The sequence below is a fragment of the Nerophis lumbriciformis genome, linkage group LG11 (genome assembly GCF_033978685.3).
Source record: "Nerophis lumbriciformis linkage group LG11, RoL_Nlum_v2.1, whole genome shotgun sequence".
In the NCBI taxonomy this organism is placed as follows: Eukaryota; Metazoa; Chordata; class Actinopteri; order Syngnathiformes; family Syngnathidae; genus Nerophis; species Nerophis lumbriciformis.
The window spans coordinates 37833328-37849826 of NC_084558.2; the positions used below are offsets into that span (position 1 = coordinate 37833328).

Genomic DNA, 16499 nt, shown 5'->3' on the forward strand with positions numbered 1-16499 from the left:
ACATTGTCAAATAAAGGTCAGTTAAAATGTATACTATATTAAGAATAGGTGTACATATTGCATAGGGCCCTGATATCTAAAAAGTACAACTCTGTTCATTGTTATGTTCATATATTTGTTATGTTTTTCATGTGTACGCACACATCCACACACATACAGTATGAGATGAGATCAATGAGATAAGGTAAGAACAGGATAGAAACTGCTGTGGAACTAGTTACAATGCAATATGCCATGGAAATACAATGTTAACACTTTTGTGCAAATAAGTACAGTTGCACTTGTTTTTTCAAATGTGTTTATTCTGTAAAGGAATGAGTTACATGTTTAAAATGACTGGTTAATAGTGCTATTATGAAGTGCAATGTCACCACTATATTTTTCCCTGCAATTTCAAATGCACTTGTTTTAATAAATAAATACAGCGTTTTAAAAGCATACACAATCTGTGTAAATACATTAGTCTGTGGTTAAAACGACTTGAAAGGACTCGAAACTCAAAATGCAGGACTTGGGACTTGACTTGAGACTTTCCAGTCTTGACTTTGGACTTGACTCGGACTTGCCTGTCTTGACTCGGGACTTGACTCGAGACTTGAGGGCAAAGACTTGAGACTTACTTGTGACTTGCAAAGCAATGACTTGGTCCCACCTCTGGTACCCACCCCGCGAATAGCAGGGATCTACTGCATTACATTTGAATAACAGGAGCTTTTTACACAATAGGTTAATGCATTTGCACATTAAACAATAGATATGTACACTCTCCAGTTCCCACAACAGGTACACCTGATCAAAATAACTTCACTTCTGTGGGTCTTATTACATTATGCATCTTTACCTACAGTATACATGTGGACAGTGTGAGTGTATCTCCTTATTATAATCATGACTGATGGACAGATTAACACTTCAAACATCACACTACCAACTGTCGATACTGAGTAAGACACTTGGTCCATTATTAGTTGTGAATATTTAAATCCCAGAGAGCTGGGCTATAAAAAGCCTTTCGCGGGATTTTCAGCCAAGAAGTATCCGAGTCTTCTTGGCATTGATGCAAGAGTGTGAACACGTGTTTACATTTGGAAACAATCTCAGGGCATAGCAGGGTTATGACACTTCCTGTCTCGTCTGCTTTGGCGCTCCTTGACAGCGCTCGGAAACACGGCGACTGCCTGACGCTGATAATGGGCGGCTGTGAGCGCGGAGGACACATGACATCTCCGCCTCCGTCCCACTCAACGAGTGGATGGTTAGATTCCGCTCCGAGCCATTTTTTTCCTGGAACTTTAAAAAAATACAAAACAACTCTTGAATGGCATGCCAAACGAGCCGTATGCTTTGCATGCAAAGTGATAGGAGGTGGGAGGAAGGCACATTGGAGGCAGGGATGACTAAGTAGGATGACAAATAAAGGGTGATTTTCCATGTAGTTTGTCTAGCCTTAGTCTAGTCCAGGGTTCCAAACATTTTCCAGGGAGGGCTATATACAGAAAAATTGTATGCAGGGGCCACTTTGATACATTTTGTACTTTACAGATATTAAAACTACTCTAATGTAGGCCAATATATAATATATATATATATTTTATTTATTTAATACATTTACCTCAAAAACAGCGTCAGTTCTGTGTTACAGCTGACAAAAGGCCTGATTTACAAAGATCCAAATACCACACACTAACCAGCGTGCGCAAAAAATGTAATAGTCGTTACTATGAGTGGGCATGTTGCGTGTGATCTACTAATACTGTGTGAGCAATTGAAAAGTGGTGCAGACAGCCTTATTTAAATATGTGGCAATGTGTTGAACCAGCAGGACACATCTATAATCTGTGACACCTTTTCTGAATCGCAATATGCAATTGCGATATGCACACTGACACTTTCTGACAATTTTCTGACAATTTTCTATTCAGTGCACGAGGCTGTGGATTGCATTACCAGCGCCTTTGTTAGTCTGGAATGGCTAAAACGCGAGAAAGGACACAACGAAAGACATATTTTTATGTACAAGGTATATTATAGTAATATAATAATATATTCCTAAAAATAAATAAAAAATAAATGCACATCATTTAAAAAAAACGCCAGCAAACGCATCAATTTAATTCATTTAAATTTGCCCCAAAAAGGGGCTGTTTGCAAAATTTACACAGATGCCAAGAGGGCGCCAATTTTCCAATATATTTTACACACGCTCTTACGGCTTCTCGTACGTAATGACATAATTGCGTACGCACGTAACACATGCACGCGCATTAGCTTTAGGTGTGGTTAGCTCATAATAGCAATTTGGATAGTTAGTATTAGCAAAGTATATTCTATCACAGGGTTGTCAAAGTCAAGGCCCGCTGGTCAGATCCGGCCCGCGAATGGCGCCTGATATTTGATTAGTATTAAAACCGGCCCGCAGGCCACAGCCGCCTGCTGCTGTTTTGCACGCACCAATACTCCATCAGTGTTGGCGCTAGGAATTTTCAAAATGGGGTCCCACAGTACATTTTTGGGGTCCCCCCTTTTTGTAACCGTTTTGAAAACAAATGATAAATTTATGCATTATCCTGTTATATCTCACATTCTATATTGTGTTTTGGAAAAAGGTTGTCATAAACGTTACTTAAATTATATAAAAAATAAATAAATACAAAAGAAAACAAATGTTTATGTATATGTAAATGTATTCAGTTATAAACATTAATTCACTTTCTTCTTTCCTTCATGGATCTAAACTTTACCGCTGCCATCCATCCATCCATCCATTTTCTACCGCGTGTCCCTTTTAGGGTTGCGGGGGGTGCTGGAGCCCATCTCAGCTGCATTCGGGCGGAAGGCAGGGTACACCCTGGACAAGTCGCCACCGCATCGCAGGGCCAACACAGATAGACAGACAACATTCACACTCACATTCGCACACTCGAGACAATTTAGTGTTGCCAATCAACCTATGCACCTGGTTGCAGTATTTCTTTATTATATTTTTATTGTAATATTTTCGGAATGTGTTTGTTCTATTTTTGGCCAAAGTAAGACAAAGAAAACAATCTGAAGTTGTCTTTATTTTTTTGTTTTAATGCCATGATTTTAATAGTTCGGGGTGTGCACAGATTTGCCTCCATGCGGCCCCTGAGCTAAAATGACTTTGACACCCCTGTTCTATCACAACAACATGACTGCAAATTGTTCGTTGCTTCTCCAACAGCAATAAAATTATAAAATTGCTGAATAAACAATATGTCAAATATTTATATTTCTGACCGTCCACCGAAATGTTGACACACACACACACGCACACACACACAGGACAGAGAATTCTGGTCAGTCTGTGCAGTGCGAGCACCGATCCCGCAGTTTCTGCGCATCGGCAAATACGGTGATGAGCGTTGTTAATTCACATTGCGCGTGCTAAATAATTATATTTGCATTTTCTCCTCCCAGTATTGTGGCCGTTTTGATGAGCATCATATATTTTGCATATTAATGTAGGCAGAGACACAAAATGGATTGTACACCTTATTCTGCTTACTTAACAGATGCAACCCACTTTGCACACATTTAGTAGATCAGCTTTTCTTGTGCTATCAGGTTTGCATGTGTTTTAGGACACGCAAACCTTTAGTAAATCAGTCCCCAAATGCTCAAAATTTGGAAATAAATTAATCGTAGACATGCATGTATGTTTTATGTTATTCTGCCCCATCCAAAAATAATTATCCAAATGGATTAATTTACCCTACCCTTCAGTGAAAACTGGATCACAAGGTGAGGAAATCAATTTTTTTTATTTCTGGATGCTAACAGATAAGATCTCTCATTCTCAGAAAGGCTCCATCCTGCAAATTCCTTATCTATGTCGACTCCTTTTGGTAGCCCTGACAGGCTAAATTGGATTGATTTTTTAATTAGGTTCACTCTCTGGGTAAATGGGCTTAATTGTTTGAATTATCTCACCGGTTTCTTAAGGTGGTTGAGGTTAAGCACAGAATGTGTTGCTGTTCCAGTACACAAAGCAGTACGATTGAGTCCAATTCTTATCAGGTACTAGCAGATTATTGTAATTAAAGGCCGGTAGTATATGCTTACTCTGGGTTTTATCGAGATATTAGTAAAATTTTGACTGGTTGCTTGTAAAAAAAAAAAAATAACTGCAATGACAGATTTAAAAATATACAGTATATGTGGTGGAAATACAAATATGGCTTTGTGACGTTTTTTTTTTAATGGACAAAAGATGATTATAAGTGGCCATTTAACAAAATAGTCAAGCTAAGTGTGCATTCAGTCATGGCTACGCTTAAAAAAAAGGTGGCCAAAAAAATCAGTAGAGCAGTGAATGCGGTAATGACTCCCTAATTTAACAACCATTTAATTTCTTCTGCAGGGCGAGTCTTTTGTGTTGGGCTTGAAAAAAAAAAAAAGCCAATAGAACTCAGTTGAATGGCACAATTATTTCACCATTGGATGGTGCTTTAGGGCACAACTGGCAACTATGCGGCTTTACTGTGCATCTGCTTTGATCGGAATGCCTAAATAACAGACAATTTTGTGAAATTGAAGCAAAAAATTGAAAAAAGAAAACGGTGGCTGCGATTCCCATTCGTCGCGCTTTGTTTTTTCCCCACTGCAGAGGTTTATTTGGGGGCGGGGTGTCCGTTGTATATCTTTGCTTACGAGCAGCAAGAATAAAGATCACAGTTATCAGTGCTCAGGCAGGTTGAGGCCACTGTGGTGGGGGTGGGGGTTGTGGGGCGAGGTCATGTGACTTGTGATGACACAGCCCCAAAGACGAGTCATTACAATCTCTGAAGGGAGCCTCAACACAAAAATCCATTTGGGCTCGTCTGAGGTGGTGGAGTGGGGGGGAAGCGAGATAAGGCGGCGCCCGATCCAAGCGTGTCATTTCGCTCGCACTCCATTCGAAATTCTTTTTTTTTGACACCGATCATAAACTGTTTTTTGGTCTTAATTATTGGTAATGACTCCATTGTGCTTTCCTACCATCAGGACATCTTGGGAGAAAATTCGCAATGCCGCAGGGGGGTGCGGTCGGCGAAGCACGCGCCATGACAGAAAATGGCTGCTCCAGGCACACGGGTGGATGAACAATTCCATCATAGCGTTTGTGCGCACCCTCCTGTCAGTCGGCGACTTTAGCAAGTGCCGTGCCTGGCCTTATCTAAGTTCAATACCCAAGTTCACCTGACCATAAATAAGAATCTTCTCACACATTTTCGAGTATAATTCCAGAATGGCATGTGATCATGAGTCTATAATATGCTGCGACGGGAGGGGGCGGTGGGCTGCGGCTCAAGCTGCTCCCATCGCAATCCTGTTCCACTTGGTTAGTCTCAATTTCACAGATGATGTTCTTCACTGAGACTGAGGGGCGGAAGTCGTATTCCAAAGCACAGCGAAAGTTGGAGTAGGGTGTTCATCACGACTGTTTGGGCATAAAGAAGCCATCTGTCAATGTCACCTTTTTGGGATTGCGGAAAGTGAGAAGAGGGTAGGGCAGAAAACGTGTACCGTCCAGTCTTAAGTTCGGACACATCTTCTCATGCAATACATGAGAAAGTGTGTCACACGCTTGATAACTGACTTTTTGCATTTTCATTCAAAAACAAAACAATCACGACCAGAAGACGTGAAAAAAACACATACAATATTATTTTAAATAACTCTCTCCGGTCTAATAGACACCGTGCCATACAGCAATAGATGATATTTGTCTATTACCTGACTGCTTCTGTTAGCTACCTCTCTTTGTTTATAATGTCTATTTTCTGCTGGATCTACTCTTTATTTTATGCTGCCCTTTGTTTTGCTGCAGCTGTAATATTGTACATGGTACTTGGGATTTGTTATATATATTGTATATATTATATAATAATATATCAGTATATATTACATACTGTATATATAATATGTAAATATTACAAATATGTTATATTTTATATTGCTACTATGGTACATTTTCAGTCTACTTTATACCTTTGTTTTCGCCCTGTCTTTGTGCCCTTGTGTGCATTATCCTTTGTAACTGAGCTACAGTGTGGAAACATTTCCTTTGTGGATCATTAAAGTTTGTCTAAGTCCATATATGTTGTTACAAATAGGAATTATATGTATTATATTGTGATTTTATAATGACCTGCAGTTTAGGAAATAAAGAGAAATATTAGCTTTTGGTTGATTTCCTTTGTTAGGGTTACACATTTCAGGAAAAAAATAACTCCTCTTATGAAAAACACAAATGTCCACTGCAGAGGACGTTGGTTTTCAGGAGAATCTCTTTTAATATCATATTAAGATAATAATCGTATTATAAAGCCTTAAAACATTCTGCGGACCAGTTTAAAAAAAACAAAAAAACAAACTGAAGCTCATGACCAAAAATTGTGTTTCAGCAAATCTGCAACACACCAGATATAAGACATTTAATTAGCAGCGTGAACTCATCACGCACATTTTCACAAATCCATTTTGATGCAAATGAGCTGAAAAAAGCCCTGCAGGACTCAAAAAGTATATTTATGATTTCTGAGCAAGGGGAAAAAATGGCTGCAAGTATATAAAATCCACAGTGAGTCATTCATGTATGAATAGAACATAAAGATAAATTGTTTGTGTAGCTATAGGCCATCTTCATGGAGACAGATAAGACGCAAAGGAGATTCTGTGCTTGAAAAAAAAAAATATTTAAAAGTGTCATCTTCAAGTGGTGGGAGTCCGGCCCTTATGTGGGCACACCTAAGCCCCCAAGGACTCGCACAAGGAAGGTGAAACAGCTGGTGAAAATTACAGCATCACTCCAAGGAGTGGGCAGCGGGAAGGCACGGGATTTGATGAATCAAGGACCTTTTGTTCACAGTGGGGGGAAAAATTACTCCTTGCCGAACAACAGGCGGGCGTCATTTGGAGCCATTTAGGTTTGAAGCCGACGCGGAGGATGACGGAGGAGAGGAAGGTCATTTAAAAGAGGATGCGGGAGATGATGATGTGGCCAGAGTGGGGTGCTTAAGTGGGCCTTCTCCTGCTTGAATCAATTCCACGCTCAGTAAGCCACAGCGGCATCATGATGTCAACGCAAGCAAACGTGGCAAACAAAGCAATAAATGTAAACATGCAGAACTGGAATCCTGGAATAAAAAAAAAAAATTTTCACATTTTTTACCTATTTAGCTGAGATTTGGAGAGGATGATGCCATTTTCTTAAGATATTTTATAGCAATACAGCATTGTTATAATGCTATATGTTGATTCTGTCTGTCCTTAGTTAAGTCTTTTTGAGTTTCAAGCAAAGTGCTTATGAAATAAATGTATTAATATTACAACCAAATATTGATTTGTCCAGTAAGTGAAGAAAAACACATAATTGATACACTCCTCACCAAGCTTACAATTAGGGTCCTCATTACGGGGAAAAAAAAGATCAACCAGCATTGAAACAAAACTAGCAATAATGAATGAATAATTCTAAGATTGCACTGATTTAAAAAAAAAAAAAAAAAAAAAAGTAAAATAATAATCAACAAAAAAAAAGGTATTATGAATATTTTAGTAACCCATAGTCATCTATAGGAAAGCCAAAAATATTTACCACCTTTTCTAACACAGCTGGCACAATAATCTATATTGTGAAATGTATACGTAATGTAAAAAAATATCATTTATTATCTATTCTTGTGGGCTGACACAAAAATCACAAATAAGCATTCAAGAGGCATGCATTTGTAAAATTGGTAATCCATCAAATGTACATCTAAATTGATGTAAAAGTCAGCTGTGATACAAATATTGACAATATTGATACGAGTGTGGTATCGGATCGACACCCTCGTGATGAGAAATATGGTTATTTTCACAAATATGTGTTTTTTTCTGTGACGTTCAAATACATTGTTACTGTACATACCAATATGTTGTTTTAAAACTCAGGGAATAGACTATTGGACATTGAAGGCTATTTGAATAAGAGCCAAAGGTAGTTTACTTAAATATTTGTTATGTAATAAACGGGAGTGATTTTATCATTTAGTTGATATTGTGGAATTGTTCACAAACAAGTGTTGATACAAATGGTTTAGTTTGCGTGTTTTAGTCTGATTGTAAAAAAAAAAAAAAAAAAAAAGTGATGGAAAAAAATCTAATTAAACAGTATCAGCAGTACTAGCCATGTATTTAAATGTTTAGTTGTTATCGTGTCAATACCAACGATGACAACAAAAAGGCAGTTGACATCTTGACCGACTTGCACCATTAGCCAAAACATTAGCATCCTTCATTAAACACAGGTCTCTCCCTAAAACAAGTTGTCTGATAACCACTGTTGTCTTTTAATTGTATATTAAACTCGTTTAAAATCTCTCCGCATTACTTCACAATAAAAAAAAAAAAAGGTTTAATTTATAAGTGTTTTAGGCCATTCGAGAACTTTCCAATTAATCACGTGCCATTCATTAGTGCTCTGCTTATTATTATCGTGTACATTTGTGTTGGTTTGAGACACTTTTTAGATCAAAATAACCTCCGCTGTGATACTTTTAAAATGTAATAAGAAATTAACATGAAAAAGAAGGTTATTCCTACCTGCACAAGGTGGCTCCTCTGCTTCCCCGCTGCTGACGTCCATTTCCTCTCAACGGAGCGCGCTCACTGAAGGCAGGCAGGCGGCTTCCTCCTCCTCCTCCTCCCCCCGTTCTCCTTCTCCTGGTCCCAGCTAGTCTGTGAGAGAGAAAGAGAGAGAGATGACAAGTCAATGAATATCTAAAGCCTTTGTGTAAAAAAATAACATAAAACATAACTCCACCACCTCCATGCGCACACACGACCACCTTTATCACCAACATTTGGGGTAAACTGTTTTGTTTTTTTTACACATTATTAATAAAGTTGCAGCTTTTACTTCACTTATGAACACAACCAACTGCTTCTTACCATTGGTTATGGTTTAAGTTGATTTAGAACATGGGTGACAAACTCTGGCCCGAGGGCCAAATTTGCCATCCAAACAGCATGCCGGCCCAGCTACAAATCACATGCTGCTTTTACACACACATAAGTGAATGCAACGCATACTTGATCAAGAGCCATACAGGTCACACTGAGGGTGGCCGTATAAACAACTTTAACACTGTTACAAATATGTGCCACAATGTGAACCCACACCAAAACAAGTATGACAAACACATTTCGGGAGAACATTCGCACCGTAACACAACATAAACACAACAGAACAAATACCCACAACCCCTTGCAGCACTAACTCTTCCGGGACGCTACAATATACCCCCCCCCCCCCCCCGCTACCACCAAACCCCGCCCATGCCCACCAAGTTAATGTTGATATTTACCTCAGAAGGCTGCAAATAGAAAAGAGGCATTCAATTTTGTATTTAAATTGTATTCAATACATCATTGATGTTTTTTCGTTTGTTTTTTGAAAGTTGATTTTGCACTATTAAGTTATATAAGCGTTGCTTGTTCCATATTCAGTGTTAAAGCAAATCAGTGTAGCAAACTGAGCAATAATTAACGTTTTATTAATGCACTTTCTCTTGCTATTTCAAGGCTTGAATGTTTGGTTCATTCATTATTATTTTATTTTCAAATGTATTATTAGCCTGTGGAAAAAGTTTATTTTGATATTTACCTCAGAAGGCTGCAAATAGAAGAGGCATTCAATTTTTATTTGATATGCCATTGATATTTTTTAATTATTATTATTATTATTATTTCAAACTCGATTTTGCATGTCACTATAAAGTTATATAAGCCTTGCTTGTTCAATATTCAATGCAAAACTTGTTTGTAAAAGGTTAATTTGTTCAACCTTGGCCCGCGGCTTTGTTCAGTTTGAAATTTTGGCCCACTCTGTATTTGAGTTTGACACCCCTGATTTAGAACATTTATACAGTTACAATATGGTATCACATTTTTTCAGTTTGAAAAGGAGTAGAAAGAAGTTGACCTTATTTCAGTGTTTTTCAACCTTTTTTGAGCCAAGACACATTTTCTGCGTTGAAAAAATCCTGGAGGCACACCAGCAGCAGATGTCATTAAAAAACAAAACTCAGTTGACAGTAAAAAGTCGTTGTCGCAATTGTTGGATATGACTTTAAACCATAACCAAGCATGAATCAATATAGCTCTTGTCTCAAAGTAAGTGTACGGTACTGTCACCACCTGTCACATCACGCCGTGGCTTATTTTGAGTTTATTGCTGTTTTCCCTGTGTGGAGTGTTTTAGTTCTTGTGCTCCTATTTTAATGGCTTTTTCTCTTTTTTTGGTATTTTCCTGTAGCAGTTTCATGTCTTCCTTTGAGCGATATTTCCCGCATCTACTTTGTTTTAGCAATCAAGAAGATTTTAGTTGTTTTTATCCTTCTTTGTGGGGACATTGTTGATTGTCATGTCCGGATGTACATTGTGGACGCCGTCTTTGCTCCACAGTAAGTCTTTGCTGTCGTCCAGCATTCTGTTTTTGTTTACTTTGCAGTCAGTTCAGTTTTAGTTCCGTTCTGCATAGCCTTCCCTAAGCTTCAATTACTTTTCTTAGGGGCACTCCCTTTTGTTTATTTTTGGTTTATGCATTAGATACCTTTTTACCTGCATGCTGCCTCCCGCTGTTTGACATCTACAAAGCAATTAGCTACCGGCTGCCACCTACTGATATGGAAGAGTATTACACGGTTACTCTGCCGAGCTCTAGACAGCACCGACACTCAACACATAATTTGCAGACTATAATTACTGTTTTGCAAAAAATATTTTTAACCCAAATAGGTGAAATTAGACCAGACCGCGGCACAGTGGTTGAAAAAACACTGCCTTATTTAATCCCAAGGTACCCGTTTCCATTTCTTAGTAATTACTAACATATATTCACTTCATGTTCTCCATTTATACACAATTTACTTCACAAATAATAACGTTCTCATTAAATAGGTTGAAAATTACATGAGATGAATAACGTTATCTAATTTTTCAATAAAGTATAAAATGTTTTTCAGTATTATTTTCTTTGTACTTTAACACTGAGTTTTAACAGTTTCTTAAACTGAATTAAATTAGTACATTTGCTTAATTTATTCCATATTTTAATTCCACATACTCACTGATACACTGAAGGTTTTAAGTGTATTTTTATTTTTAAAGTTGCTTTTTCTCTAATGTTATTTGTATCCTCTTGTGGAGAATAACTGACATCCAACATTATGTACTATTCTAACTGACTCTTTTTGTAACACTTAGTGAATTAAGTGTACTTTTGTAGTTATTTCCCCATATTTCTACACAATAACTCAGATATGGTAAAACTAGCAAGCAGTAATTTGTGTATTTCTTTGTGTACAGTACATAGATACCTATTTTCATTATGATCCAGAACCTTTTAATTTTCAGCCTGATTATAAGGAGGATGAGATACAAGTTTTAGAAGTTGAGTGCTAAACACTAAGCATCAAATAGCAGTATTGCTAAGGGCTAAATAAGAAATACAAACTACAAACATAATAAAACAATCACTTACTGTACAATGTCTGCTCTCACTGGGGTGCCGACTGCTGGGCTGTTCATATCTTCCCGTTTAGATGACGAATTAATCATAATTGTGCACACGCAGATAGCAAAAAAAAGTTTTCTGGGGGGGGGGGTTCTTGCCAACTCCGGGTCTAAGTTGAATGTCAAAGTTGACAAACTTCTCAATTTATGGCCACAACATTCTACTATACAAGTGAGAGGCATGATTTATTACCAAGAATTTGGTTTTGCCAACATAGAGTCAATGCAGCAGCTGTAGCTGCATAAAATAGTCATCTGTGATCACGGCGCCGCTAAAAATAGTTCCTCAAAGTTTGCGCTTATAATAATACCGCTAATACTTTGTTAATATTGAGGTCACAAAATGTAAATGAAGTGTTGCTGGCGGTTTTCGGATGCTATTTTTGGAGGGCATGATGGGCGCAATAGAGTACTCCCATTAGCTGCACTCACACTTGTATTTTAAGAATTAGAATGAATAAAAAAAGAAACGCATATGTGTTCTTGTCTTACATAGGGATTTTGAATGATACGTGCAATGAAAAAAAGTGCAGTTCCCCTTCAAATATATGCAGAGTATATATGACACATTTTTTTCTTAACCGTTTTAACTAAATTAGAGATGTAAAAATGGCCCCTGCATCTTTTAATTTTGCCTCAATGGAAACAATTGTGGACACCCAATTTATATGTATGATGTGCACTATTCTTTTCTGGCCGCCAGTGGTTGTATTTGTAAGCATTGCTTTTAGTGCATTATCCAATAAATTAAATTCAGATTACATGTTCATTACACAGAATATACACTCACCTGTATACATTCCAGCAAGGTACATGAGCACATATGTATAATGCATGCATCTTAATAGAAATATTCAGTATGACACTGTGCACATGACCTCATTCAAACATATAAATTACACTGACAGGTATGTTAACTGCCTTCAAGTAATGCTAATACACTTTGACTCATGATCAATTAGTCGAGCGGCCAAAAGGAAAAAGTTGTACGATGCCGACACGTCCAATCCGCCCCACCTGTCACTCCTATTGTCTGAAGTGGGAGGCCTGTCACCAGCCATCATCGCGCCATCCCACCCACTTTAGACCCCCGCCTCCATTAACATTGTTGGACTGTGTTAAAAAAGTACAGAGGGTAACATCTAACCTGCTGGCTGCGACGGTGCGCCGCAGCTCAGCTGTCAGCCGCATGGTGACGGATGTACAGTGGAAACATACTTCGACTTTGAGCTTCGTCCTTCTTATTGCCGTCCTTTTGGCAGCACGCTTGACCCCCAGCGTAAAGGCGGCTTACCCTAAAAATAACGGGCACGCGACTTAATGTCTCTGTGTGGATATAAAGCCACACAAATGCACACATGGTCATGTCAGAATGAGCCTCCTCCCACGGTGCAACAAAGCACGCTCGGTGCATTTCCATGAAGCCCCAATCAGCATGCACTTAGCATCAAATTCAGCAGCAGCACTTGGCTCCTTCATTGTCATCGTACTATCAAAGTACCTTTTCACATTTAAGGTGCACACATTGCCAAGGAGCTGACCACTTACACGTCACTATAGCAACATTTCCCTTTGTGCGACTACTCAGCCTGGGGTTTGATTAAGGCAACAGAGACAGAATCTGAAATATATATACAGTAAACACAGCGGACCTTTGAAAACCCCAAATGTCGTAGAATTCGGAGATTAAACTGGAATCACAAAATCAAATTTAAAGAAATCAACAAGCACATTGCGAAAACATCTGAATGATTAACTTTACAAGTGTGCTTTTCTTTGTTTTGTTAGTGCAGAAGGGTAACAGTGATGATAACCATAGAACCAGAAATGGAGAGCTTACACTTTGCGCATTACCAATAAAACACAAACAGGTGACTGTATCTGACCAACAGGCACATCTGGTAAACACCTAACCTACTATTGGGGGGACTTTTTTGGGAATGCCATCACAAGTGGGTACCACACTAAAAAAACTGAAATCTAAGATTAAATATCTCAAATAAGGGTGATATTTGCTTATTTTCTGTCTGATAAGATAATTCTTCTCACTAAGCAGATTTTATGTTAGTGTTTTACTTGTTTTAAGTGTTTTGTTCCTAAATGATCTTAGTAAGATACTCCAGCTCGTTGCTGAGATTTGATTACCAATATTGAGTAAAACATACTTGAAACTAGGCTATCAAGTGTTGCAAAGCTGCGTCGTCAACACTCACAAGTATAAAACTGCTTTTTCAAAGTAAAAATTTCTTATTTCGAGCAGGAAGTAAAAAATCATGACTTTGACACAATTGTGTCTCACAATTAAAACAGATGACAGCCAAATGGACTTTGCTGTTTTATTTTCAATTAAATAATAGCGTCAAGAGTGCGTAGGTGACGAACCCCAAGATGCAGAGAAGGCAGGCTTGGTGCGGGAAAACATAATTTAAAGAGGAACATTATCACAATTTCAGAAGGGTTAAAACCATTAAAAATCAGTTCCCAGTGGCTTATTTTATTTTTTGAAGTTTTTTTCAAAATTTTACCCATCCCGCAATATCCCTAAAAAAAGCTTCAAAGTGCCTGATTTTAACCATCGTTATATACACCGGTCCATTTTCCTGTGACGTCACATAGTGAAGCCAACTCAAACAAACATTGCGCATAAAACAGCAAGCTATAGCGACATTAGCTCGGATTCAGACTCGGATTTCAGCGGCTTAAGCGATTCAACAGATTACGCATGTATTGAAACGGATGGTTGTGGTGTGGAGGCAGGTAGCGAAAACGAAATTGAAGAAGAAACTGAAGCTATTGAGCCATATCGGTTTGAACCGTATGCAAGCGAAACTGACAAAAACGACACGGTCCATAAAATAAAGAAAAAAGCACAAACCAGGAACTAGGAATAGCCAAAACTGAAAACAGTAGTGATGGGTCCGGCAACACCAATGCATCGGCGCATGCGTCGAGCTCAGAGCGAAACCCTGTGTCGGTGCGCGTACCGCTTTTAGAAAGTCACGTGACCGATCATGAGCTGTTTTGGTCACGTGACCGATACGCGAACTGTGTCGCACTGACGCCTCCTCTGTGCCCTGTGAGCGGGTCTTTTCTACAGCCGGAGAAATAATAACTAAGAAGAGAAAGCGTCTAAAATTGAATACGTTGGAAATGTTTTTTTTTTGTTTTTTTTTTAATAAAAATGTGTAAAAAAAACATAAATAATCATTTCCAGGTCCACAGGCATCCTCATTCACAACACATTCTCTTAGATTTCCATGTTATGATACATGTTCACATTATTTATTGACTGTATCTAAAAAAGACAAAAAATATATTTTTTATTTAAATGAAGTCATGAAATAATCCTAAATGAAATACAATGACTTGGTTTATATTATTGTATATACTAGATCAGTGGTTCTCAACCTTTTTTCAGCAATGTACCCCCTGTGAATTTTGTTTTAATTCAAGTACCCCCTAATCAGAGCAAAGCTGAAGTTGAAAGTTGAAAGTTGAAAAAAAAAAAAAAGATAAATAAGTAAAATACAGCACTATGTCATCAGTTTCTGATTTATTAGATTGTATAACAGTGCAAAATATTGCTCATTTGTAGTAGTCTTTCTTGAACTATTTGGAAAAAAAAGATAAAAATAACTAAAAACTTGTTGAAAAATAAACAAGTGATTCAATTATAAATAAAGATTTCTACACATAGAAGTAATTATCAACTTAAAGTGCCCTCTTTGGGGATTGTATTAGAGATCCATCTGGATTCATGAACTTAATTCTAAACATTTCTTCACAAAAAAAAATCTTTAACATCAATATTTATGGAACATGTCCACAAAAAATCTAACTGTAAACAATGAATATTGCATTGTTGCATTTCTTTTCACAGTTTTTTTTGACAGACATTTCAGTGACAAACCTGAGCTTGTGCTTCACTGAGTTTATGAACTTACATTCATATTTTGTTGAAGTATTATTCAATAAATATATTTATAAAGGATTTCTGAATTGTTGCTATTTTTAGAATATTTAAAAAAAAATCTCACGTACCCCTTGGCATACCTTCAAGTACCCCCATTTGAGAACCACTGTACTAGGTCATAAAATCAGTGCCAGTTGAGTCGGTCCATAGGTTGCCTGTAGGGATTTTTAATGTCCAGCAGATGTCAGTATTTAGTGACACAGTATCGACACAGTATCAATACAGTTTTGCAATGTGTCGAAACGCTTCATGACGCCTCATCAACCCATCACTAGCTAACAGGATAACACGAAACAAGGTGCTAGGAGAAAGCAAACTACAAATAGCTAACAGGAACAGCTTACCGCTACGACGACAGGTACAAGGACAAGTAGTAGCAGGACAGGTAGTAGCTGTAACGACATGGACAGGTAGAAATGACAATAATCCAGCACTGACTGGAGGGGGAGGCAGGTTTAAATAGCAGCTGGCTGATTGACACAAGGTGTGGCCAGGTGCCAATCAGCCGCAGCTGAGGGGAAGCAGCACTCAGGGAGACAATCAGGAAATAACCAAAATAAGAGCGCTGACAGGAAATGACAGAGGAAAAACCAAAACATAACTAAACTGTCAGGGACAAGCCTGACAAATAGAAAATATGTACTCATATAGTAGCACAGATGGCACAGTACAGTAAACTAAAAATTAATATTTAAACATTTGACATTTCAAACAATTTTGACCAGAAATAGTTCATGCACATTCAGATCAATTCTTCAAAATTACAATCCAAAACAAATTGGCCGGGGGCCGGGCTGTATATATCAGTGACGTGCGGTGAGGTTCATGGCTGGTGAGGCACTGACTTCATCACAGTCAGATTTACAAACATATGAACCCTAAAGAGTATCTTATTCACCATTTGATTGGCAGCAGTTAACGGGTTGTGTTTAAAAGCTCATACCAGCATTCTTCCCTGCTT

At 37.9% G+C, this 16499-nt stretch overlaps 1 protein-coding gene across 1 annotated transcript in view; it reads right to left on the reverse strand.

The window, feature by feature from the left end:
* Positions 1-15970, reverse strand: part of LOC133610421 (zinc finger protein 385D-like) — an 84806-nt gene extending 68836 nt beyond the window's left edge. The window contains exons 1-2 of the mRNA XM_061966666.2: positions 15883-15970; positions 8593-8727 (exon numbers count right to left, since the gene is read on the reverse strand). Of these exons, the coding sequence (XP_061822650.2) occupies positions 8593-8635 (43 nt within the window). The 5' untranslated portion in view covers positions 8636-8727; positions 15883-15970. The remainder of the gene's footprint in view (positions 1-8592; positions 8728-15882) is intronic.
* Between the last annotated feature and the right edge of the window lie 529 nt (positions 15971-16499).